General features: G+C 38.4%; 1 protein-coding gene across 1 annotated transcript in view; it reads left to right on the top strand.

The window, feature by feature from the left end:
• Positions 1-1209: 1209 nt before the first annotated feature.
• The window catches only part of ARIH1 (ariadne RBR E3 ubiquitin protein ligase 1), a 130297-nt gene continuing 104253 nt past the window's right edge, over positions 1210-27253 (top strand). Inside the window, exon 1 of the mRNA XM_079912267.1 lies at positions 1210-2245. Within this exon, the coding sequence (XP_079768393.1) occupies positions 1877-2245 (369 nt within the window). The 5' untranslated portion in view covers positions 1210-1876. The remainder of the gene's footprint in view (positions 2246-27253) is intronic.

Genomic DNA, 27253 nt, shown 5'->3' with positions numbered 1-27253 from the left:
AGGGTTACTAGTGTCCTTAACTTGCCCCAGGTGTGGCAACAACCTAGAATCGCTAACTAGAATCAAAGGACCAAGACCTACCAGCATTGATGTTAAAAGCTTTAATTTGCAAATCCTAAGATTGTTTCAGGAGATCTGATTATTAAAAAATTTACAAAACGGACAAATTAGTAGAGGCTTATGCACATTATAAAGGAGCTTTTCACTTTTCAGAATCAGTTTCCAAAAGGAACCTGTAGGTTGAACGGTAAGGTTTATAAGTAAGTTAGGTATTCAGACTTTAACAAATTTCCAGTCTGGCCAGTCCTTCAGGTTATCCCAAGAGGGAGTTTTCTCATGCCACTTCTTCCTTCAGAACATTTCTCTGGTTCTCCCGTCCCACTTACAAAGATTTAAGCCTACTGTTAGAATGTCATAAAATACTCTTACTGTCCTGGTCACTAACTTGCTTAATATTTTGCCATTTACCCTGCTTACACTTTAAGCTCCCCAAACTAAACTACTTTACACCTACTGTGCTATTGCTTTTGTTCTTTTCTCAGGCTAGACCATCTTCCCTACCTTCTCTGTTAAAACTCCTAGCCATCCATCAACACTCAGCTCACACAGCACATTTCCAGATAAGAGACAAGCACTATCTCTGCTTTATTTGGTGTCTGTAGATATTTCTACTATTGTCGGTATTGTGTTGTCTTACAATGCATTTTATATACAATGCAGTATATAATACATATTATACATACATATAATACATATTATAAAGTATTTTTATGATTGATATTTAAGGTCACCTAAGCGCTAAAATAGAGCAAGTGTTCTGTGGTCTTGGTCAAGTCTCTTTCCCTTTGAGTCTCAGGTATAAAATGGGTACTGTGGCTCCGTGAAGATGAGAAATATATATGTAAACCCCTTACACGGTGCTCATTTAAGGCAAGCCATGACTGTAACATTGTTTAGGGCCTTGAATAGGTGCTTGATAAGCTGAGTTCAGGAAACGCTTCTTTAAAATGACGTCACTATAGGCGACTTAAAAATCACAGCACGTCTGTACAGAATCAAATGAATTACTCAAAACGAGGTTCACCTGCTACACAGTTTAGACGATCTGCATAAAACAGAATTCACTGAGTAGCCCAGGCAACAGGAATATTAGCTGAACAGCCGAGGTTTTCCTGAAATTACTCCAGGGCGGGCGGGAGGGGTCTCCCCGGCTCGGTGGGAAGGCAACCTTCCCCCACGGATTGCGCGAGGGGCTGGATCCCCATGGCCTGCGTCAAAAACCACCACCTGGGTGGTCCAGGTGCTCCCCCCCAGCCGTCCCCCTCGGTGACCAGGAGGCCACTGACTCCTCCAGTACACCGTCCGCTGGCGTCGGCCCAAAGAGCGACCGCAGCTGGAACCCAGCCGGCAATTCCCGCCGCGCCGCAGCGCGCCGCGCTCCCTGGGCCAGCCCAGGCCGTGGGGTCTCCCCGCACTCTACGCAGGGGCGGCGGGGCGGGGCGCGATTACGTCAAGAGCCGTGACGCGACGACGCAGCGCGGCGCGGTGACGCACGCCCCTTTGTTGGCTCAGTAGCAGTAGCAGCGGCCGTGGAGGTAGCGCTGGGGACTGTTTTCCTTCGGAGGCCAGAGCGGAGCCGCGTCTGACTGAGGCGGGCGGCAAGCGGCCCCCTCGCTCCCTCCCTCCCTCCTCCGCGCCCTCCCCGCCGCCGCCAGCCGCCTACCGCCGCGCCCGGGGAGGAGCCGCGGCCCGCGGGGCCGGAGCCAGGCCTGCGTCCGGACATCAGCCGGAGCCGGAGCGAGAGCCGGGGCCTCGGCGTCCCCGCCCTCTCCCCGCCTCAGGGGCCAGCGTCCGCCGGGCCCCCGCGCGTCGCGCCATGGACTCGGACGAGGGCTACAACTACGAGTTCGACGAGGACGAAGAGTGCAGTGAGGAGGACAGCGGCGCCGAGGAGGAGGAGGACGAGGACGACGACGAGCCGGACGATGATAACCTGGATCTGGGCGAGGTGGAGCTGGTGGAGCCCGGGCTGGGCGTCGGCGGGGAGCGGGACGGACTGCTGTGCGGGGAGACGGGCGGCGGCGGCGGCAGCGCTCTGGGGCCGGGCGGTGGTGGCGGTGGTGGCGGCGGCGGCGGCGGGCCGGGGCACGAGCAGGAGGAGGATTACCGCTACGAGGTGCTCACGGCCGAGCAGATTCTGCAACACATGGTGGAATGTATCCGGGAGGTCAACGAGGTCATCCAGGTGAGGGTGGCCCCGGCGTGGGCTGGACCGGGACGGACCCGGGAGCAGATTCGGGTGGTCCGCGCGGCCCCGAGGGGCAGGCCTGGGCCTGGTGCGCAGCCCAGCCCGGTGCCTCCCGGCCCTGTCTTCTCCGCTGTCTCTGCTGGGGATAGAGCAGACATTCGCCGGGTGTGGGGAGGTGCGCTGGGGGCGGTGCTTTCCAGGTCCTGCTATGGCGGAGGCCTCCGGCCGCCTAAGACTTCTCTTACGGGCAATTCCTGCCCGTCCCTGGGCCGGGTGTCCTTCCTCTGGCCCTAAGAGCGCCTATAGGGGCGGGGCGTAGGTGGGGTGGAGGAGAGCTGGAAGAACTGGGCCCTTAAGACGGTTTCCCCGGCCTTCAGCCTCACTTGAGAACTTTTGGAAGGGGTTAGAGTAGGCCTGAGAGCTGCTTGGTGTACGGTTGCCCCAAGTGGGCACCAGTTAATAAAGAAATGGATCTGCTTGGCAGTCTTAAGTGCCTACTTAAAGGTGGGGGAAGGGAACTATTTCTCGGAAGAGGTGCTGATGGGCCTTCTTTTCTGATGGTGAGGCTTCTGCTTGCCTCTTTTTAAGTCGTTGCTGTTCTTTTGGGTCCTGACTACTACTTTTTTCAGTTGTAGCATACTTGAAGCTGTTGGAATAGTTGCTGCAGCTTGCACACCCAGCCTTGCAGCTAAAACCACAGCAAAACGCAGTGTTATTGTGTAATATTGGACAGGACTCTGCTGTGAGTTAGCAAGTGGAGACTTTTTGCTTCTGGGCTCCTTTTCTCTGATAATTTGTATTTCGTGGTCAGTAAGTTGGGCTCGGTTTAAGTTGATAACCACATCTCATTTAATCTTCTCGTGGGTCAGATTTTGCGTTTTTGAGCTTTAGGAAATCAAAGGTTTACATTTATTTGGAGAAAACAATTATGAGGGGTCAGGGGTATGACTGAAGAATAAAAATGGAGTCTTGATTCAGTGCAACTCTTAGAAAACACTAGTTACATGGAATGAAACTGTATATGTGAGCAGCAGGTTACTGTTGCCTTCTGGTATGTCATTTTTTTCCCCCTTAAAATTGGTTGGCCAATATTCACTGGCAAATTAGCAGTATGTCACTGCCTACTTGTTGAGTTTAAATGATTAATAGATTTTTACAGTACTGTTTAGTAAGCGACACTTTCTTTTGGAAGTGGAACCATCTATTTAGGCCTATTTGAAGAGAGTGGTTTGAATAATAGTAAAAAAAAAAAAATCTGAAAATCTAGTGCTATTACTAAAGAGTGGAAATCGCAAATTTTCTATAGACGATGTAGTTTGAGGAGGAAATTGAAGGGTTGTAGAAGAAAGATAAGTTTTACTGCTCTTTCTGATCCTAAAAATATGACAGTTGAGTTCTTAGGTCGCTAAATTGAGAAATTTTTTTTTTTTGAGGAAACTGAATTTACAGTGAAACCCTGAATTCTCTTTTCATTTATTTATGATATAAAGTATATAGTAAACCTGTATAAAATCTGATGTTTTCAAACTTTGTAGCTAGCTTATTGGCATTTTAATTAGCTTTAAAAATTAATGGATATTTATTATTTAACTTTTTAACTTACAGTCTGTTTCATGTAGGTAAATCTCATCCAGCTTTTTCAGCTCTTAGGTGTGTCCTTAATCACTGAGGCCAAACCTTACAAGTTCTTTATGTTGCTTCTGGAACAGAGATGTAGCTAATGCATGTGACATCATTTTTTCTTTGTTAGTTTAGGGGAAAAGGAATAAAAGTGGATGAACTGAACTAAGGAGACCTACAAAATACTAGGGATTTTTTTAGGTGTCCTACTTTAATCATGTTTTCATGCTGGATTTTTGATACAACTTTTTTTCCTAGTTTACTTCATGTTAAGCATGCCCTTAAGTAGGATTGCTGAAATAAGTATCTTTCCTTTGTTAAAAGTTCATATTTAGAAACATCAGTAAATCAAAGGATAGGATTTATCCCAGACCGTTTTTTCTCCAAATGGTATACACTAGGCAAATGGTACACTAAACTAGGCTTTGGTTATGTTATAGGTTATTTATGTTAATAGATTTAAACTTAAAAAGTTACACAGGTAACACATTACCTTGTAAGAAAAAACTGATGCTGTAAGGAGCAAAAAAAGACAAAAGAATTATTTTGCTTGCCACTGGGAGAGATACATCAGAATTTGAACTGTAGTAATTGTTCCAGACCTGTGGATACATTGTACATATTTTTTAAAAAATAATAACACAGTCAAACTTTGTGTTCTCTTTATGTTTTCAGTAGAAAAAAGCAGGTTACAAAAACAGGAGTGTCAATTTTCTCCTGTCAATAAGTAATTATTTTTCAAGCGCTTACACAATTACATATCTAAACTGATTTATTTAATCAATCTGTTATTATTGGTCTTCCTTTTTATTGTCCAGTTTCCATTTTTTATAAACCCCATTGGGACTATGCTTATAGATATATCTTTGAATGTTTTATTTTCTTAGGATAAACTGAATTGCTGAGTCAAAGAATTTGCTTATTTTCAACCATTTGATACATATTACCACATTGCTTTCAGAAAGGTTATCATTTTTTAAATTTGCTTTTTTATTATTTTTAAACTGATGAGGTTGAACTTTTAATGTGTTTATTGGGCACTGGTATTTCTTTCACAAATTGCCCTTTGCTTTTGCTCACTTTACCCCCTTTTGGGATGTTTATCTTTTATTGATTTATAAGTCCTGTTTATATTCATAGAGCCTTTAAGTTTTTCAATTAAAACTAACGTTGGTTTAATATGACAGTAAGTTTTAAGTAAGTTTAAAAACCATTGTTTTATTTAGTTCACATCAGGGAGCTTACTGTTAATTCTAGAAAATTTAAATCCCCTTCTTCCCAGTGCTACTTTTGAATCAGTTATGTTAGTGGATTTGAAAATAAATGTGCAGGAGAAAAAGATTGAATGTAAAAAGGATGCCAAGTTAATTTAATCTTTCCTGGGGGAATTTGATTCCTTTTTTGGGCAACAACAGATTAATACTGTTATTTGTAGGTACCTGTGGGTTAGTTATAGTCTTCAATCAAGTAAGTTAACACTTTTTCTTTTAGAAAGCTCTTGGTTTTCTGGCTTTCTGTAACTCTTGTTATAGTTTGTCTAATTTGTTCTTGTTTTATTAAAACTCTTTGTGGCTACTTAGCTTAGCTTTTGAACTTTTAAGAAAAGATCAGGGATGTTCTTTAACGTATAGTAATGATAGAGAAGTGCTTAAAGCCCCTAATTTACCTAGCTACATTTACTTAACTAGTATTGTTCATATTAAAGTGGTTAATAATAATACAGTGGTTATCTAACGTAATTGCCTAAATGTCTAAGTAATTTATTAAACTAACACTACAGAACTCTGCAGTTGAGGGATGTTTAAACTTGCTCTTTTGTGTTTCCACAGCAATCTTTAGAAGATGTTGGTTGTACCTTGTGTCTGTGCTGGTCACTCTAGAGGACGTGGTTCTTGCCTAAGAAGCATATGGAGGTGGGGGAACATAGAGGTCCTTGGGCTCCATTCCCAAAGATTGTTATCCATTAGTCAGGTCTGAATTGGAGCCTAAGCATCTCTATATTTTTAGCCACTCTAGTGATAGTTCCGAACCACTGGAATAGTCATAGTTCATCCAGTGTCATGATTTTGACTCACTCAGGGGAGAATGAGTAGAGTGAGAAGGTCAAGTAACCCTTAGGAATACCACGTTTAAAGGGTGTGCTGAGGAAGAGGCGCGTGGGACTGTTGGATGTGAGTGGTCAGAGAGGAGGCATAAAGAGAAGTGGGTGGGCATCTTCCTATTATTTATTATTCTAAATAACCTGTTTTAAAGACAACAGAAATATGTAATCTTTATGAGGGAAATTTTCTGTTGGCTGTTGATTTGAAATCTTTATTATTTCACCCATTTATTTAATTAAAACATTTAATTAAAGAGCTTCTAAGGTGAGGTTTCATGCATAAATTAGAGACAGTATAGTCCAGTGTATTGTGTAGTGGTACAGGAGTCAGTTCTAGCCACTGCTTTTCCTGACTGGCAAGTTAATTTACATCTCAGAACCTTCAGTTTTTGTTTTCCTTTGCCTGATTTTTTGGATCTGGGAAGTTAAAACAGGAGTGATGAACTAATAATGGATTGGTCTTTTTTACATTAATGCTTTGTTTTTCTAACATCCTTTAAAAACCTCAGTGAGTTGGAGGTGCTCATTGTTTCCAAGAAATTGAATTCAAGTGGTTGTATCAAGATGAATTTAAATTGGTTAACTTTTAGGGTGGGGAGAGGGGAAGGTGTGTGTGTGTGTGTGTGTGTGTGTGTGTGTGTGTGTGTGTGTGTGTGTGTGTGTATTTTGAAGCTATTAAGGTGTTTGGTGTGGTTTATTCCTCTTGAACTTTTATCTTTTCCCAGCTGATCTCCTTGAGCTATAGGCTTTAAATTACATTAATTCTTTTTGAATCTCTTATGGCATTAGTCCTATGAATCAGAAACTGAGGGGGTGGGCTCTGGCAGAGTCTCTCTTTTTTTTTTATTTCCCTCGCGGTAGGCAGGCCTCTCGCTGTTGTGGCCTCTCCCATTGCGGAGCACAGGCTCCAGACGCGCAGGCTCAGTGGCCATGGCTCACGGGCCCATGCGCTCCGCGGCATGTGGGATCTTCCCGGACTGGGGCACGAACCTGTGTCCCCTGCATCGGCAGGCGGACTCTCAACCACTGCGCCACTAGGGAAACCCTGGCAGTCTCTTTTAACAAGCATTCCAGGTGATGCTGATGCAAGCTAAAGTTTGAGAACCACTGGTCTAGTTGAAATTTAACAGCAGTGTTTCTCCATTGTAATGACTAGTGATAAATTACTAGAGAGTGGGTTAATGAGGGAAGGCAGATTGTTTAAGAAACTAATAAAAGGAAAATTTCAAGAGCCTGCACAACACTTACTAGGCTAATCATGGAGGGGATTTGTTATCATTACTGTAATCCTTCAGATTAGGGTGGTCTTTACTCAGTTATTGCAAACATGCAAGCCAAACTAGTGACATTTCACATTCTAGGTCGGAACACTTGGGTTTTCTTCCACCCTTCTTCACCCCCTGGGTTTTTGTTTTTGTTTTTGTTTTTTAAACAAAAATAGTTGAGAGAGTTTCTTTAGTTGATACATTGGAAGGGATGTAAGGTCTTGGATACTGTAAATGCAACTGCTCAATACTGTATAACATGTTGAAGAAAATATGAGACTTATTCTCAAGGAGTTCATGGTCTCTGAATTTAGACACTCAAAGCTATTAGGTCAGTGCTAAATGGATAGTAATAGGTGTTCATGGAAGAGAGATCTATGGGTGTTATCTGGAAGATGTCTAGGATTTAGATGGATAGAACAGACGGATAGGAAGCCCTTCTAAGAAATTGAAGTAAGAATGAGGCAAGTGTGTCCCGGTGATGGTGAAGTCAGCTCAGGTAAAACAGAGTTTGTTAGTTATGGGTGATACTGTTGTAGAAGCTGGGAGGTTTGATACTATGAACAAAGGTAGGCAGAAGTCACCAGGTTAGATTACTTTCTTCTGGATTTGACCTGTGGCAGCTGTATGTATTAGTTATCTTTAGCCCTATATTTCTACCAAAACTTAGTGGCTTAAAAACAACAAACATTTATTATCTCACATTTTCTGTGGACCACGATTCTGGCTTCACCTTAGTTGGGTGCCTCGTCTCAGGGTCCCTTATAAGGCTGCAACCAACATATCAGCTAGATTGCAGTTATCAAGATTTGACTAGGGGAAGATCCCCTTCGAGGCTCACTCGTGTGGCTGTTGGGCAGGCCTCAGATTTTTCACTGGCTGTTTTTTGGCCAGTTCCTGACATGTGGGCTTCTCCAGAAAGTGGCCTACAACACAGTAGCTTCTTTCCCGTGGGGCGGGTGCCAGGAGGGGTGTGTGTGATAGAGAGCCCCCAAGATGGAAGCCACAGTCTTTTATAACTTCACCTCAGAAGTGACATCCCATCCCTTCGCCATATTCTACTTGTTTTGAGTGAGTAAGTCCAGCTCACACTCAAGAGGAAGGGATTACACGGAAGTAGGAAGACGAGGAGGTGGATCCTGGGGGCCATTTTACAGGCTACCTACCATGATATATATAATCTGGCTCAGTCAAGAGGTGAATGAGAACTACTGTATAATGTTTATCCAATCAATTTATATACAAATGGGAGGGTATTACATTAATTTGGATTTTTTAGTTTTGAATAACCATAAATTATTTGTGTTTGGCTTTGCAAAGTATTATATCTTTAAATGATAAACATTCCTAATTACCTTTCAATGGCTGAGATTGAAAGAATAATTTGCAGCTTCTTAGATTTGGCAGGAATCTGAGATTCTCCAGTCGTTTGTTTGTTTGTTTTTAACTTTAGCTACATAGTGGAATCACCTGGGAATTTTCATCACATTTTAAATTTTGAGATAATTGTAGAGTCACATGCAGGTGCAAGAAATAATGCAGAGAGATGCCGTATACCCTTTTTACTGATTTTTCTACAGTGGTAACATCTTGCAGATCTGTAGTATAATATAATCAGTATATTGACATCGATGCAGTCTACTCATTTTATTCAGATTTCTTTACTTGAGGATTTAAAAAAATGCTGGCACTCATAACCCAAGACTAAGCAAATGGGCCTCTGGGAGTTTGCACCAGGCATTGTCATTAAACAGAAGTTTTCCCTGGTTTATTTTAATGTACAACTAGGGTTGAAAGCCCCTGTTGTTGTCCAGTGTCTCTAATAATCCTCTCTCTTTAACATTCCGGTCTGCTTAACTATGAGTAAATGACAGATATTTTGTGATGTAGCTCATTCTAAGTTTAACTCTTGATTTAGGGAAAAAAAATGGAATTAGAATCTGTTTCCATTTTAACTTTGACCTGTTGTTCCTAGGGTGGCCCTTTGGATGAAGATTTTTATTGTTGTTTTCTTAACAATTATTGTTTGGAAGCATGAAGGAAAAACTTTTCTTCTTGAAGTTAGTCAATCCCCTTTTCTTTGTTCCTTTTATGACAGTGAACCAATATCTTTGAATATGTAGGTTGCCTACTTCTCTGTTTTTCCATTAGACACTTTTCATAGGTATAGAATCACAGGCCCATAACTTTGTTAAGATCTTTCTTTCTAAATAAATAAATAAATTTATTTATTTAGGCTGCGTTGGGTCTTTGTTGCTGCGCTTGGGCTTTCTCTAGTTGGCGGCGAGCGGGGGCTACTCTTCCTTGCGGTGTGCGGGCTTCTCATTGTGGTGGCTTCTCTTGTTGCGAAGCATGGGCTCTAGGTGTGAGGTATTCAGTAGTTGTGGCACGCAGACTCAGTTGTTGTGGCTCGCAGGTTCTGGAGCGCGCCGGCTGAGTAATTGTGGCGCATGGGCTTAGTTGCTCTGCGACATGTGGGATCTTCCCGGACTAGGGCTTGAACCCATGTCCCCTGCATTGGCAGGTGGATTCTTAACCACTGCACCACCTGGGAAGTCCCCTTTGCTAAGATCTTGACTATCTTGACACACTGTGTTACTATGTACCTTTACAAATAGCTTAATTATTCCCATTAAATGATGGGATAAATGGAAGAATGAGTAGTTAGGCTGACATTTGATGATCACTTACTAGGTGAGAGAATAATCTGTAATCCGAGGCTGCTTCTAACCTGGGATGACTGGATCCTTTGGAGTCCATGGAGATAGTAGTGGCAGTCCTTGCCTTATTTTATTTTCAGTGTTTAAAAAAGCCTACTGTATTTAAAACAAAGCAAATCGAAACTGCCCAGGCTAATTAAAATGCGGGCCAGTGTTAGACCTTCAATTCCAAAAGAATGGCACATTTTATAGAATCAGTAGATTTCTACAATCGTGTAATTTAAGTTTCTTCCTAAATTTTAGCTTCTTCCTAAATTTTTATTCACCCAGTGATAGGTAGTCATCTGGCTTGATCTTGAATAATATTTCTTGATGTATCTTGGTGCATAGTAGATACCCAGTTGGTATTTGAATTAAATTAATGGGTAGTTTGGTATCTTAGAGGCAGTTTTAAAAGGTCTTATTGAGCTAGCAGCTGCTCTGGCAGATTAACTTTCAGAGCCCTACTTTTTTTCGTTTTTAAAAATGAGAATGCTAGTATTAAGGCCAAATACTGCATTGGGAGTTTATTCGTGTAGTTTTTTTTCCTGTAATGTAAACTTGCTGAATAGCATTTTTCCTTTTTCCTATGTTCCATTTAGAAGAAGTGTCACAGTGACCTGACACTTAATACATTTTGGCAAAAACTACAGCAGATAATGAAGTATTAGGTAACATTTCCTTATTACTAAGACATTTGTTTAGACAATGCTAAGAATAGGTATAATCTCAGACACTTCTCCCCAGGCTTGCTTTGCTATCTCCTTTGAAACTGTCATACTTCTAATTCAAATATTAAATGATTTCAATTACTTGGTAATATATATCCTTTCTCAATCACAGTTGTACGTTTTTTAGGGGTTAAGTATAAGCTAGAGACTGAAGTATTTTCTGATTCTCTTAGCAAGTGTTTATAAGTAAAAACCTCTAATATGGACACATTGAAACTTGTGACATTTTGGATAGATATTTCTCTGAAACCCATTTGAAACCCAAATTTATTGCCTTCTCTCCTTAAGGCTGTTCTTCCTTCGATTGACTTGCTAGTTAACCATTCTTGGAATTTGAAAGTCATCATTGATTTTTCTTTTGCCCTGCATTTCCCATATCTAATTAGCCCTGATCAAGTTATCTCTGAAATTTATGTTATTCCTCTCCTTTTTACTAACTAAGCCTAATCTAAGGCCTTTTTTTTTTTTGTCTCCCCATGCGGCTTGTGGGACCTTAGTTCCCCAACCAGGGATTGAACCCCTGGGCCAAGGCATTGAAATCCAGGAGTCCTAACTACTGGACTACCAGGAAACTCCCTAGGGCCTCTTTTTATTTTGCCTTTTTGTCCCTGGGCTTCCAGTCTGTCTGTCATTACTACCAAATACAAATATACTAGTCATTTTCCTGCTTAAAAAAAAGAGAGACTTCATTGTCCTCCCTGCTGCCACACACATTTCCTATTATACATCTGGTCTAGATTCTTTAATACGGTGTTCATGGCTTCCCCATCTTGATTTCAGCTAATTTTTTCACTCTTCTGTTGTTCCCGATTCTCCCACAACCCCAACTGCACTACTTATAATTTCTTAATATGTAATACACATTTATGTTTTACTGTTTTTGCTCATGCTGGTCCCTCTTCTTGTGATGCTCTTTCTCTTTTTAACTGCCTGATATAGTCCTACTCATACTCTGCTCAGATATGACGTATCTCTTACCAGGTCCCTCTTCTCTACCATCACTGCTTTCTTACCTGTGTTTGCATAGCACCTTGTAAGGATGTTTGGTGTGGCCTACATGAGGCTGTAATATAGCTATCCCAATACCTAAGTCACTAGCTAGCTATGAGGGTTTTGAGGGTGAGAGCTGAGTTTTCATCCATAGCATATGTCACACTAACAGTCTGTGACATAGTAGAAACTCAGTGAATACATACTGCAGTTTGTCCTTTTAGCAAATGCTTGCTTCTTTGGTTTCCTTATCTGTAAACCAAAGGGAGCCAGACACGATTTTCTTCTGGCACTAATAAATTATTTTATGATTTCTAGATAACACCACAGTAATAGTGTAAGAAGATGGCAAGAAAAAAGTGTTTAAATTCCGGGAGGGCAAGCTTTTTAAGGCCTCTGAATATATAGCAACTGTTTTAGATTAAACTTTATTATTTGCATATAGTTCCCTGGCACTTTATATGAACTGAGAGTTATGTTAAAACACCTGAGTCCTTCTAATACAGTAGTTCTCAAAGTATGGCCCATAAGAGGAAAACTTTTTAAGACATTACTTGCCTTTTATAATGTGCTGGGATTTGTACTGATGGTGCAGAAGCAGTGGGTGGGTAAAACCATGGGAACCTTAGCACAGGTCAAATCAGTGGCACCAACTATACCAGTAGTCATTTTCTTTTTCACTGCCATACACTCAGTAAAATTGTCGGTTTCACTTATTGTCCTGGGTGAAGCAGTAAAAATTATTAGTGTTATATCTTATCCCTTAAGTACACACATTTTCTTAATAGCTTATATGGCAAAATTGGTGGTATGCCTAAAGCACTTCTGCATACTAAAGTACAGAGGTTGTCTTGAAGAAAAACATTTGTGCATTTGATTTGTGAGCTGAACAAGCTGCCTCTTTTTACTTGAAAAAATGGCTGGCAAACTGGTTATTCAGACAAATGTTTGTAAATGTTTCTTCAAAATGAATGAACTACACCTGTTATTTTAAGAAAAACTGCTTACAGTATTTGTTGCCAATGATAAAATATTTAGTTTTTAAGTGAAAATTAGAATTTTGGAAAACTTATATCTGCCATTGTGAGGCTGAGAGCTTCCTGATGAAATACTGTATAATATGTCAGCATTTAGAAGATCTGCTTAACATAATGAACCAGTATTTTCCAAATGACCAATTTTCCAGTGATACCAATTGTGATATTTCACAATCATGCATTGGTAAGTGATCCATTCAGAGTTCAAGATTGGATTTTAATATAGCAAGAATAAGAAAAGTTCTCTGATATGGTTTCAGATTCTATTTTACAACTAGCCTTTAAGAAATGACCACTTTTTGAGTTTTGGTGTAATATCAAAAGGAATATCCGTACTTATCTGAAAAGGCTATAAAAGTTCTGCTTTTTCCAACTACATATCTTTGAGAGGCTACATTTTCTTTATTCTTTAAACAAAACAACATACTTAAGGATTGAATACAGAAGCAGATATGAGAATCTGTTTTCTGTTTAGCCAGATATTAAAGAGTCTTTAAAATAGTGCATTTTTTTCACTTTTTTGTTTTAGAACATATTTTCATAAAAATGATTTTTGTATTAACATATAATGGGGTTTATTACTGTTACTTTTTGATGAATTAATACGTATTTTAAAAATTCTGTTTTGATATCTAACATCATAAATATTGATAGTTACAATTCGCATAAGCAAAACTCTTTGGCACCTTCAGTAATTTTTAAGATGAAGAGGGGTTCTGAGACCAAACAGGTTGAGAATCACTGCTCTGATATTCTGAAATATTTCTGAATCACTAAGGAAGCATAGTATTGGCGTGCAAACAGGAGATATGACTAACCACGTTATATGAGTTTACTGTAAATTAGCAATGGGTTATATATGACAAGTTAGGAATTACTGCTGATTAGGAATTACTACTGATAATTCAGAAACATTTATATATAAGCTATGTTAGATGCTGTGGGGGATATTAACAGAAATATTAGAAATGTGAATCATGAGGTATTACTAGTTTGGGAAAGATGTTTGGAAATAGAATGAGATGCTTAATATTTCAAGGAGGAGCTCTCAGAGATACCACCTGACATATTCCATTTGTTAATCTGTTTATATTCTGACTTCTTACATTTCAATGAAAGCTGTATGAGAGCAGTGACTTTGTTTTATTCATTGCTGTAGTCGCAGTGCCCAGAACAGTACCTGACACATAGTAGGCTCTTAGTAAACATTTTTTGTGTAAATATTTTAATCTCACCCCTGTCCTTGAAGAATATTTTGCTATGTTTGTAATTTTAGGTTGGTAGTAGTTTTCTTTCAGCACTTTAAAGATTCCATTGTTTCCTGGCTTCCATTGTTTGCAGTAGGAGGAAGCTAAGGAATCTTTAATCTGGATATTTGTAATATTTTTTACTTTGTGTCTAGTTGTGGTTTTCTTTGTGTTTATCTTGCTTTGTGTTTTCAGATCCTTTTGAATCTGTGATGTCTTAAGAGTTTTGGAAATTCTCAGTTCTGCCTTTATCCTCTTTCCTTCTGAGAGTCCAGTTACACATACATTAGAGGTTTTGTTATTTTCCGTATGTGTCCAATGCTCTTTTGTGCATCTTACATCCTTTTTTCTCTGTGCTTCAGTTTGGATGATTTCCATTGATTTATCATCTGGGTCTCTAAATCTGTCTTCTCCTTTGTCTGATTTACTATTAAACACCCCTCAATTAATTATTAATTTCAGATACTATATTCTAGAGTTTCCATTTGATTCTTTTTTTATAGATGCTAATTTTCTGGTGATTTCTTCTTTTTCATCTCTTTTCCATCTTTTGTTCTATTTTCTCCAGCATATTAAGAGTTTATTCCTAAAAGTTTTGTCAGCTAACTCCAATATCTGAATTATCTGTTAGTCTTTTCATATTATCTTTATTTTCCTCCCAGTTTTCAGTCAGGTGTTCCTGTCAGTTGACATACTTTGATTGCATGCTGAACACTGTATATAAACTATTTAGAGATTCTGGATGATGATGGATTCCTCCAGAGAGGATTTTTATTTTTCCTTCTGCTTGACAGTGAGAGTGATGAATGGTTGCCTTAATTCAATAAGGCTGAGTTCTAGCCCTGTTCAGTTTCAGTTTATCTCTTATCTGCCATTGGCCTTTTAGAGTCTTCAACTAAGAACCTGGTGTTTTCCTCAGCAGTCCCTCCCCTAGTGGGTCCCAAACTTTAATCATTGCCCCTCTGCCTTTCAGAGGTTTTAGATTTTTAGTCTCGGCCCTGTGCAATCCCAGGATTCAGTAAATGCCCTGGGTGGAAGACCAAGTGTTCCTCCATTCATTGAGACATCCCTTCAAGTCTCAGTGTTAGTTTCCTTTTGTTGTTGTAATAAATTAACACAAAGTTAGTGACTTAAAACAACAGAAATTCATTATTTTACAGTTGAGAAAGTCAAGTTCAAAGTGAGTCTCACTGGGCTAAAATCAAGGAGTTGGCAGGCTGTGTTCCTTCTCGAGGCTCTAGAGGAGAATCTGTTCCCTTGCCTTTTTCTCTTCTACAGGCTGCCTGCATTCCTTGAACTAGAATTCCAGCTAGAAAGTATGACATTTTAAAGATTGCAGTAAGGAATATCTTAGATTTGGGAAAATAACAGAATGGGGGAAAAAAAGATCAAATTTACTCATTTTTATGTAAGGGGAGACTCACAAACCATAGACAAAAGTGGTAATGATAGCTGATATTTATAAAACATGCTAGGGTGTCTTCACGTGTATTCGTTACAAAATCCCAAGAAAATAGCATTATCTCCATTATATCGATAAGTAAATTGAAGTTAGGGAAGCTGAGAAATGGGTTTATCAGGGAAGCTCAGGAGTTTCTCTGTTAGAGACTGGTGGAGGTCATTGGAACTGGGTCTTTTTTTTTTAAAATTTATTTATTTTCGGCTGCATTGTGTCTTCGTTGCTGTGCAGGGGCTTTCTCGTTGCGGTGGGCTACTCTTCACTGCGGTGCGTGGGCTTCTCATCGCGGTGGTTTCTCTTGTTGCAGAGCACAGGCTCTAGGCACGTGGGCTCAGTAGTTGTGGCTTTGCAGGCTCAGTAGTTGTGGCGCACGGGCTTAGTTGCTCTGTGGCATGTGGCATCTTCCCAGGCCAGGGATCAAACCCTTGTCCCCTGCATCGGCAGGCGGATTCTTAACCACTGCGCCACTAGGAAAGTCCTGAAACTGGGGCTTTTTGACTTTTAAAATAGAAGTTTTTTCTGCTGTACCAAACTTTTTCAGATTTTAGTTGGACCTTTTGACTGAGCCAAATTCTCGTACTTAGGTTTTCTTTGTATTTGTATACTGAAAGCTTTACAGTCCTAAAAGAATCTTTCATTTTAGCTAATTGACTGATTTTAAATGAGTCTCTTGTATTAGTTATCTATTGCTACATAAAAAATTACCCTAACACTTAGTGGTTTAAAACAGCAAACATTTACTGTATTATAGTCTTGAGTGGTTTAGCTGGGTAATTCTGGGTCAGGGTCTCTGATGAGGTTGTAGTCATCCTGTCAGCAGAGGATGCATTTATCTGAAGGCTTGGTTTGTGCTGAAGAACTGCTTTCAGGATGTACAAAGATGAGTGGAGAACATTCCTTCCTGTCTAGGGTTCCTAGTCTAGGAAGGGCAGACATGTAAATAAATCCTTGATTATAAAGTCAATAACTCAGGACCTATCATGCCCACTTTTATCCACATGTAGCCTGATCTCAATTATATCCTGTTTCTTGACTTGCCCTGGCCTGGTTTTCATAGTTGAGTATCTTAGTGTACTGCCATTACCCAGAAATCCCACACCTACCAGTTTGTCTTTGAGGTGTTATTTTTACATCAGGTCAACCCTGACATGTTTCACGTTTGTTGTGGTTTGACCCCTCTTTGCTGCTTGGTTAAGGAAAGCCCTGCCTTGCAAAGAAGAGACTAGTTGGTGTTTAGGAAAGAAGGAAAGTAGTCCTTTGTGTGGATAAGTAGAGTCTTGTTAGAAGCTATTAGAAGTTATTGGAAGGGTCTCATTAGCAAAATCAGAAAAATTGAAAGAATGTGAAAAGGGTGATACTGATGGAAAATGGGGCCTTGTGAGTGTAGTGTGGTCGCCACAGATTTTTCAGGAAATGCTGAATGTCTCCTTTTTTTTCCTGAGTGGTCATCCTGTTCCATTTATGACAGTGTCAGAAATGTTCATACTTGGTCTAAGTTTATGGCCTGAGAAAGTATACCAGATCTTTACCAATCATGATAAGCAGTAGGAATGGGACAGGAAATGGTGCTTATGAGGAACCTACTAAGCCTAGGGATTCTGAGCCTAGGACGTTCCAGTAACTAGGTTACCAGAGGATGCAGATTAGGAGAAAAGATTCTAAGCATGATAGATCAGACTTTTCATAATTTGACCTTTGGCTACCTTATCTGTCATTTCTTCACACTCATCTTGACATAGCAAAATAGTGATAGTCCCTGTGAAATTTTTCTTTGTGCCTTTGTAAGGCTTTTTCCTTTGTTTCAAATGCTTTTCGCCTGATAAACTCATTAATACTTTATGACTCACCTTAAACATCATTTCTTTGAATCTTTCCCTTTGAGTGGGTCTCAGGATTTTGTATAGACTCCTATTTAAAAAATAATCTCTATTATTCTCTTGCTAAATAGACTCTGAAAATCCTTGAAGGTAGGATCAGTGTATTAATTTTGGTATTCTCATTGGCCAGCACAGGTCTTGGACCATAGCTGATAAACATTGATTTGAAGAGTCAAAATTGAATATGAATGAGTTTTCTTATTGATTTTATTATTGATAAAAATAAGTCTTGGTACTATCCCTATGTTTTTAATTTGTGAATTGTTCACATTCCTCTTCTGTTGACTTCACTGAACTAACTCTTCTCTCTTTCTCTGATACATTTTCCATTTTTTGTTCTTAACCAGTTATTTAAGGGGATGTTAGTCATCACAACTCTTCTCTGAAGTAGATGGTATTTTTACTATTTTATAGATAAGGAAATGGAGACTTAGAGGAATTGAGTAACTTGCCTAGGCTTTCAGAACTCAGTATTTTATATCATTAAATATAAATAAAACATATATGAATGTTATTGTCTTGTGTGCTGCGTATTTTCTGTTTGTCTCTCCAGACCTGTTCTACCTTTCTGTCTCCAGCTTTGTATGCGCCAGGAGACTGACTTGTACAGAGTGAGTCAATGGGCTCTGTTTTGTGACTTCAGTGCTGTTGCTTATGAATCCAAATAAATAATAAACCAGAGTGATATAGAGGCAGAAGTCTACTATTTACAAGCCCCATTTAAACTTTCCAGCCTACATATATACCACCTTCAAGAAAATTTCAAGCCAAAATTGCTATTTATAACATTTACTGTTTTCTAGTCCAAATTAAGCACTTAAAAACAAAGTTTTAACGTTAATTCTACATATTTGATGGATGTTATAGAGTGTATATATAATGTAAAATTTATTTGTGATTTATATATGAAATTACGAACTGAGACCAGTGGTCCACAAAGTCAGCATTCTCCTGACAGAAGCACCAAGAGATTCTGGGAGAATGGCATTGTGAAATTGTTATGGATGCGCTGGATAACGAATGCTTTATATATTTAAAGGGAGATAAGCTGACTTGACTTATTTTGTTCCATAATGAGAAAATATTTCTTTTGTGACGTTCTTAGAGGAGTGTATTACTGATAACTTACTATTTAAACTCATTTAATATGGAAGTAATATTCCTTTGAAAAGAGAGTATATATATTACTTACCAGTCTAACTGACTTTTTAAATCTAATAATTCCGTTTCATTGGCCCTAAACATTTTGTCTGTTTTCTATAATCATCTCAATTCACATTGCATCAATGTAGTTAACACTGGGTCCTTGAAATATATGAGTACCTGAAGCTTGATTTATAATGTTGCATTCCATGCAACTGTAAAGCCAAAAGGGTGAAAATAGGACTTTAAAATTCACAAAAATCCTCTAGGCACCCTTAGGAATGCAAGCATAATACGTAAACAATAGCTAAAGAATGAAGGATGACAGTAAACTTGCCTGATATTTGTTTCATGTCGAAGTCAACACAATTTTTGATTCACATAGAGTAAGACTAACAAGGATGAAAAGGATCTTTAAAGGTTATGCTGGCCAACAACTTACCAAGTATACCACCTCCCTGTTAAGTGATCCCTTTTAGGGTTAAGAGTAGCTTAAGCCTATTCTTGAACCTCCGCAGTGACTTAAACTCCCACAGCCACTCTAGAAGGGAGCGCATTTCATGTTTGAACAGCTCTGATTTTGAGTTTTTCCAGGTGTTAATATCTGTCTCTCTGTAGCTTTTTACTTGAACCTACCTGCTTCTAACCCTTCCTCATGATAGCCTTTCTATAAGTTTTAAAGAACTATTTATCATATTGGAGATTACCAATGTGTTAAAACTATATCCAGGCTAACATTTTTTGTGTGTGCAGAATCCAGAATAAAGCTTCTGCTTCACTTCTTATGGATTGTTGAGTGAAGATTATTATGAACTGGTATTTTGGATTCAGGCAGATGCAGATGTTTGTTCATACCCTCATTGCAGACATTGGCAGGTTTTGCAGTAACAAGTGGATAGATAACTCATCTTGATGTGTTTCTACTATTAATAGTTTTGGGGTTTTGAGTTCTGCATATTTCCTCTGACTCAGCATTTATAAAAATAAAGGCAGTTGCTAGACAGTGTTAACAAGTCAACTCTGAATAAACTGTTTTCTACTGCCTTTTTTTAAGCTTCTGGATCAGTTTAAGTGAAGAATATTCTGAAATGGCCATGCAAATTTCATATCTTTGTGAATCAGGGTTTTCATTCTGTGTAACCAAAACAAAATACAGAAATATGTTGCATGCTGGGGCCAAAATGACTGAACTCTCCTCCATAACCTCTGATTAAAAAAAAATTGAAACAGCTTTAGTATTCTAAGACTTGATACTTTTTTTTTTTAGGATTAAAAAACTTTTGTTTGACTATGCATATATTTTCTTGGCTCAAAATTCAAAAAGTACAAAAGATAAAAAAGTAGAAAATCTCCCACCTTAATATCTTAACTACCTGCTTCCCTCCCTCAGAGGTTATCACTACTATTACTATCTTTATTCTTAATACTTTTCTCTTAAAAGTAGAACCTCCACAGTTCCCCTAACCTGATTTTTATCCTCCATTTAAGACCCTAAATATCGTGATTATTTTATGAATTTCTGAGGTTAATGGGATCCTAAAAATAATGCTTCAGTTTAATTAGAGAACAGTATATAAGTTGAGTATTTGATTGATTTTTTACCTAGTATTTTTTTAGTGGCTACACTGTGCTGGGGGAATACAGATACTGGACAACTCTTTAAGGAGGCTTGTCTAAGTAAATTATAATACAGTGATATGTACAACAGTAAATTTACAAGGTCAGAGAAGGAATGTTAGTGCTGTTTTCTGGGAAGGACTGACAGATCCTGGTGGAAGTGGGTCTGAAGCTAGGTTTTGAAAAATGAATAGTAACTCACTAGGCAGATGGGGTTGGAGATGGCATTCCAGACAGAGGAGGAAGATTAATGGAATGTACAAAGCCAGAAGCTATTAATGGTCTAGGTTGTTGAATGAACAATAAGGAATTGAAAAGATTGCTAAAATTATTGGAAAGTAGTGTGGTAGGAGCTGGGGCTAGACAGGTAGGCAGTTTGTGAAAGGCTTTATTTTAGCATAGTGCTAAATGAGATGGGGCCAGTTGAAACAACTATAAACTTTTAATATAGGATTAGTGTTGAGAAGAACCACTTTGTTGGCAGTATAGGGAGTAAATGAGAACAGGATGATATTAGGAAGCAGGGAGAGTAGTGAGAAATGTATTACAATAATCTGAGCAAGAAATATATGATGAGGTTAGCAAGGCAGGAATGGAGAGGTGGGAGAGGTATTCAAGGTATTAGGAGGGTAGCATCAGTGAGAATTGGTGGATTATTTTATTAGGAGATAAAATAGTTCAGTGGTTAAGTCTTTGGCATCATATAGAACTAAGTTTAGTTCCAACTTTGCCTCTTATCCGCTCTGTGACTTTGTATCAGTTATTTAACTTTAATAAATTGTCTTTCCTCATGTTATAATGTAGCTGAAGCTTTAAGTAGCCTTCCTTTAACTAACCTTCTGAATTAATAGTTCCTCTCCATTCCCCTAGTAAAACAGACCTATTTGATGTCCATGGCAAGCTATCAGCTTGTTGGCCTTCCTAGATAAGTAAAACTAAATGACAGAATTAACCAGTCACAATAGACCTCATACTGTATGATGCTATTTATAGGACATGTCCAGAATAGGCAAATCCATAGAGACAAAAAATAGAGACTGGGTGGGGAAAGGGGAGAATGGGGAGGGACTGCAAATGGGTATGGGGTTTCTTTCTGGGGTGATGAAATGTTCTAAAATTAATGGTTAACACAACTATGTGTCACCACTCTGAATATAATCAAAACCACTGAATCACACATTTTGAAAGTGAGTTTTATGGTATATGAATTGTATCTGAATAAAGTTGTCATAGAAAAAAAATCTAATATACATATCACATTCACATTTTCCCAGTTGTCTTTCATAGCTTTTCTTCTTCTAGTCTAGAATTTAGTCAGAGATTATGCATTACATTTGATTATCATTACTCATTACCCACTCATGTTTTTGAGGGGTTACAATAAGAAATATGTAAATGGTTAGATCCCCTGGAAGTAGAAGGGGAAACATCTTCCCTCAGTGTTTCTTAAACATGTAGCTTGGCTCTGTATTATTTTAGATGCATGCAAAATAAAATATTTGATTAAATTAAAATGACGTACATAGATGTAAGTTTTTGATGAAGCTTAAGCCAAGCCAGCATTTTGAGATATAAAGGTACTTTTCAAAAAATAACTTTTGGAAGCCTCTTGAAGTGTGAATACTCATTTGAATGGATTTGAGCTAGCAGGAGGACTCTACATGGCTTTTAAAGATACTGTTGGTAGTTTTGTGTATAGATGTTTTACTCTATCTTGGAAATTGGCCTAAATGACACTAATACATTCTTTTAAGCACTAATGGCACTAATACATTCTTTTAAGCCCCCAGATTAATCTAGATGTGGTGTGAGCAAACATTTTTACATAGAAAAACAGGAAAATACAGAACGATAAAATGCTGAAATGTGACTTTCATTCAGTGATTCCCAGTAGTATACTATAATCACATAGGCCTTGACACTGCAATAGAAATTTTCTGTGTGTAATAGTTGCCATTTTAATTTTGTCATAGAAAGTCGTCTTTGGATGTGATAGTTTCTTGTGTATTAAAGAGCAACCTCTATTTGAAGAAATCGTGTGGCATGGTTACAGAAATGCCTGCTGTATCTTTTAACTGCTGATGGTATTAAAAATACTGATTATTTTGCCTATGGCAGTGGTACTATTTCTAGTTGAGAGAAGAATAAAATGGAAATCAAGAATAATTTATTTGGTATGTGGATGAGAGGGTTGCAGATCCGAAGTTCAGGTATTTTACTATAGAATATAGGTAGATATGTTTTCTGGTTCCTCCCTCCCCTTTATATACCTTGATTTTAATTTTTGTCAAGTCTGTCTCTCTGGCCTTTGTCGCTGTGGCCCATTGATCTGTCCATCTGTCTGTTACAGTGCATATTGGGTACTTCCAGAAGTATGAATTCAGTGATGCAAAGGACAGGAGGGCTGCAGCAGCAAAGGTAGGACAGAATCATTCCAAAGACAAGTTATTAAAGGATCATTAAACACATATGTGTGAGCACGTATTGGCAGCGAATACCTAATTATTTAAGGGCATACTGTTTATCCTGTGAATCTTTATGGAAAGCCTCTTCTGACATGACAAATTTGACGTATCTATTTATAAAGGGCACAGTTTTATTGTTTAAACCAGAAGCTTACTTGGCACTCAGGCAACAAAGTAAATTGGTATTTGCCACTATCTTTTAAAAAAATGCTGAATAATAGAAGAAGTGATTAAATGGAGGATATTTATGATATTTGCTTGATTCATGGACCTGGTTGATTTTCAGAAACTATGATGACAGAGGATCACATTTATTATTTTTAAAAAAGATTTATTATTTATTTTATTTATTTTTGGCTGCATAAGGATCACATTTATAAAACTGGGAGAAGAAGCAGGAAAGATAGATTGATCTGGCCATGTGTGTATATTTATATATTAATGTTATATATCTGATTCTGTTTTGATGGAAATAATCTAAATCTTCCAGGTTGTTCTTTAACTTATATAAGGAAACTTAAGGATTTTTATTTAAATATTCGTAGCATTTACTTAGATATTTGGATCCATTTACTTGCCAAATGATAGCAGTTGTAATAGCAATTCCTGGCTTTTTTTTTTTGTAAATACTGGGTTAGAATGAGAGAGCTGAATCCTAAGACCTAAATCACAGGCAGGTTTTAAGAACTTAGGCAGTACAATGCAAACATATCAAGAAAAAGAAATGAAAGCTTTATATATAGTATGGTAAAATGTTGGATTGCTTATTTATTACTCTAGTATTGGCTGTAAAGTGAGATTTTATAGGGATAGCTGAATGATACAGATATTTGCATCATTTTCTTTGCTGTTGTGCTTCTAAATGAAAGAGGTTTTGTTTTTCTAATAGGTTAAAACAGTGCTTCTCAAGGCTTCCCAAATGAAAAGGCAGATAAAAGTTGGTATTTGGTTTCAAAATGCTGGGTTTTCAAAATGACTGTAAAACCTAAAATCTTAGATACTTATAGCCTAAATTCTGGCCCAAAAAAGCTGATGATAATAGTTACTTTAATAAACTCTATATACTATATTGAAGAGATCTAGTCTACTGTTGCTTGAATGTGGAAATGTATTTTGAAGTGAAGTTCCATGGTAAACCATAGTACCGATATTTTGGCTCAATAGTGTTTTGTTTTGTTTTTATTTTTTGCGGTACGCGGGCCTCTCACTGTTGTGGCCTCTCCCGTTGCGGAGCACAGGCTCCGGCCGCGCAGGCCCAGCGGCCATGGCTCACGGGCCCAGCTGCTCTGCGGCATGTGGGATCTTACCAGACTGGGCCACGAACCCGTGTCCCCTGCATTGGCAGGCGGACTCTCAACCACTGCGCCACCAGGGAAGCCCTGGCTCAATAGTGTTTAAGACAAGATGTTTTGGTGTATTTTAAGATGCCCTCCTCCCGGCCCCCCCTGTTATTTTGGTCTTAGAAACCTTTTTGGTTAACTTTTTTAAACTTTCATATTTAGCACCTTCTTTCAAAAGTATTTTAGGTAAATTTCATGGTCTAAATAAATCACAAATTATTTTTTATCTTATCGCATGGCATATTAAAATGAATATTAGTCATGAATCTATAGTTTCTTCAAAATGGTCAGATCTAGCAGTCCAACTCAGTATAAAGCAAAATAGTTCTGAATTTTAGAGACCTAGGTATGTTCTAATCCTGACTGCCACTGTTGACGTTTCAAAAGTAACTTCTGCTTTTAGTTTTCACCTTCTTAAAATGCATGTTGGTGATATCTTTACAAAAATCTGGTTAATCTCTGTCTTTATGAAAAGGAATTCTTAGTAAGAGGGTAAAGATGGAAACTATTTAAATCATGCTAAGATTTGATTTTTTTAAAAAGTGGTGCTTTCTTATGCTTATGTCAATAAACTTTAATCTACAATTGAAATGTTTTATTTTAGAAGAAAAATAGCTGTATTTGTACTCTTTCCCACTTCTTTTCCAATCTCACTTTATTCTGAAAGTTGCTGTTTTTTCCTTCAATGTTATACTATGGAATTAACGATTGTACAGTATTTTCTAATATGACTTTAGTGGACGTTTTGTTCATCCTCTATTGTGTGCCTCCTTCCTTTCCTTTCCTTCCTTTTCCTTTCTTGACCCAACCTAACCTTGGATGTGAGCTTGCTGGCCTTTGGGTATAGACATTTACGGTTTTTATAAATACGACTGAATGTTTTCAAAAATGGTTACGGAGTTTATACCAACAGTGTGTGAACTATCATTTTCTGTATACTCTTTCTGACACTCTTAAGAATCCTAAAATTTTCATTAGTCTGATAAGGAAAATATTACTTGGTTGTTTTAATTGAACATTTCTCTGAATTGCCTTTTCATATCCTTTGTGCCTATTCTTAGCTCTTAAACTTTTTTTAAAATTTTATTTATTTATTTTTAATTTTTGGTTGCATTGGGTCTTCGTTGCTGCACACGGGCTTTCTCTAGTTGCGGCGAGTGGGGGCTACTCTTTGTTGTGGTGCATGGGCTTCTCATTGTGGTGGCTTCTGTTGTTGCAGACCATAGGCTCTAGGCGCATGGGCTCAGTAGTTGTGGCTCACGGGCTCTAGAGCACAGGCTCAGTAGTTGCTGCGCATGGGCTTAGTTGCTCTGTGGCACGTGGGATCTTCCCAGACCAGGGCTCGAATCCATGTCCCCTGCATTGGCAGGCGGATTCTTATGCACTGCGCCACCAGGGAAGCCACTTAGTTAGTTCTTAATATATGATAGTTGTTGTAGCTCTTTTCTGCAGTCTGTAATTTGTGATTTTAAAAAAAGAGAGTAATACTTGCATATGGTAGCAGATAAAAAAGTAAAGACCTATTATGTCTTCAAATGATTACATTTATAATTTTAATTAATATACCTTTTTCTTTCCATCACCCTTTGGCATTATCTCTTTCCTCCTCCTTTTCGCATCTTTGAGGATCGCAGTTTATGCTACCTATACTTTTATGTTATCAAAGTTCCTTTGCCTTGTGATCATAACGAAGTCTTAGTTCGCTCATAGCTTGATTTTTAAAGTGACACCATTGAGTAATGTTTGTTTTTATGGTGATATCATTTGGTGACAGTCCAAGTAGTCCAATTTACGCTTGGATTGTATTTACATTTCTCCTGGAGTCCTCCATTTTGTTCTTCTAATCAGGATGCCCTTCCCACTAGGCCTCTTGTATAGCCATCAGTCACGAACTTTTACATTACACTTCTGCCCCGGTTTCTTAGATTTATGTCTTTTTTCTTGATTTAGTCTCATTTTGCTGGACTACATTCTTAATTTAACTCCCACATAACTTTTTGTAGGATATTGCTCATTGTGACTCTGATAATGTCTTCAGTTTGCCTTTAATCTTGGTTGCTAGATTGGCTAGCCAGGAAACTTCTGGACTGGAATGCATATGATAGATACTGCCTTCTGCATTCACTGTTGCTAATAAATGACCAGTCTGCTTCCCATTTCTTGATAACTTTTTAAAAAAGTTTCAGCCTTTTCTCTTTATCCTTTGTGTTCTGAAGAGATGTATAAATGTGAATCTTCTGATCGTATTGGACCCTTTCAACTGGAAGACTTGTGTCCTTTTAAAGCTTTGGGAAATAAACTTTTAATACTGCTTTGGTAATTCCCTTCCCTCCCCTCTTGGAGTTCCTATTAGTTGATTGTTAAAAACAATGGATAGTGGCTTGAATAAAAACTATGATAAAATAATATAAGGATGATTTGGGAGTGGGTGCATGTAGGAGTGCTAAATCTTCAACTTTCACAAGGAAGGTGATAGATAATATCTAAAATGGAAAGATAGTAACTATCTGAGCATAAGGATATTATTTAGGATAAAAATAAATACCAGAAGAAACAGCTAAAAGAATTTAAAATGGTTTCCTCAAAGGATTGGAAATGATTAGCAACTGGGATGTGGCAAAGATGGTTGTTAAACCTTGAGGTTACCATTAGCTTCTAAAACTGTACATCCACTAAATTTTTAACAATTTAACAGTGATTCGGTGCAATCCCATCCTTAAAGGTCCACATTTAGTGATACCTTCATTCTTTAAAATCTCTTCTGCAAATATATGTAAAAGTGTTCTTAGTCCAAGCCTTCATGAAGAAAGATTCCAGTTGTATGTGCCACATGTGCCTTGTTCATTATTCTTAACCATTGAGCTGTGAATTTTGAGAATAATTGGCAAGAGAATGTACTGGGGATGTATGTGGCCTGTTACAGCTTGGTTATAAAACTTTCTTTAAATGATACAGGAGTATATTTTTGTCTATTTCAAGATCATTTGGATTTATGACTACTTTTTGATCTTTAAAGACATTACAATCACTTTATTTTCAAGTAGTTTTTCTTAGAAAAGCATTTGTAAGATATAAATTTACTTAAGTAAAACTTTCACACTTTTAAAATATAAGCACTATGATTTTCCTTTTTTTTTTTTTATAAATTTATTTACTTATTTTTGGCTGCGTTGGGTCTTTGTTGCTGCGCGTGGGCCCCCTCCAGTTGCGGTGAGCGGGGGCTACTCTTCGCTGCTGTGCACGGGCTTCTCTTTGCGATGGCTTCTCCCGTTGTGGAGCACGGGCACGTGGGCTTCAGGAGTTGTGGCTCGTGGGCTCAGTAGTTGTGGCTCATGGACTCTAGAGCGCAGGCTCAGTAGCTGTGGTGCATGGGCTTAGTTGCTCCGCGGCATGTGGGATCTTCCCAGACCAGGG

This window comes from Stenella coeruleoalba, assembly GCF_951394435.1.
Source record: "Stenella coeruleoalba genome assembly, chromosome: 2".
Lineage (NCBI taxonomy): Eukaryota > Metazoa > Chordata > Mammalia > Artiodactyla > Delphinidae > Stenella > Stenella coeruleoalba.
Note: the sequence above shows the minus strand (reverse complement) of the source record. Positions and strands in the feature narration are given on the sequence as shown.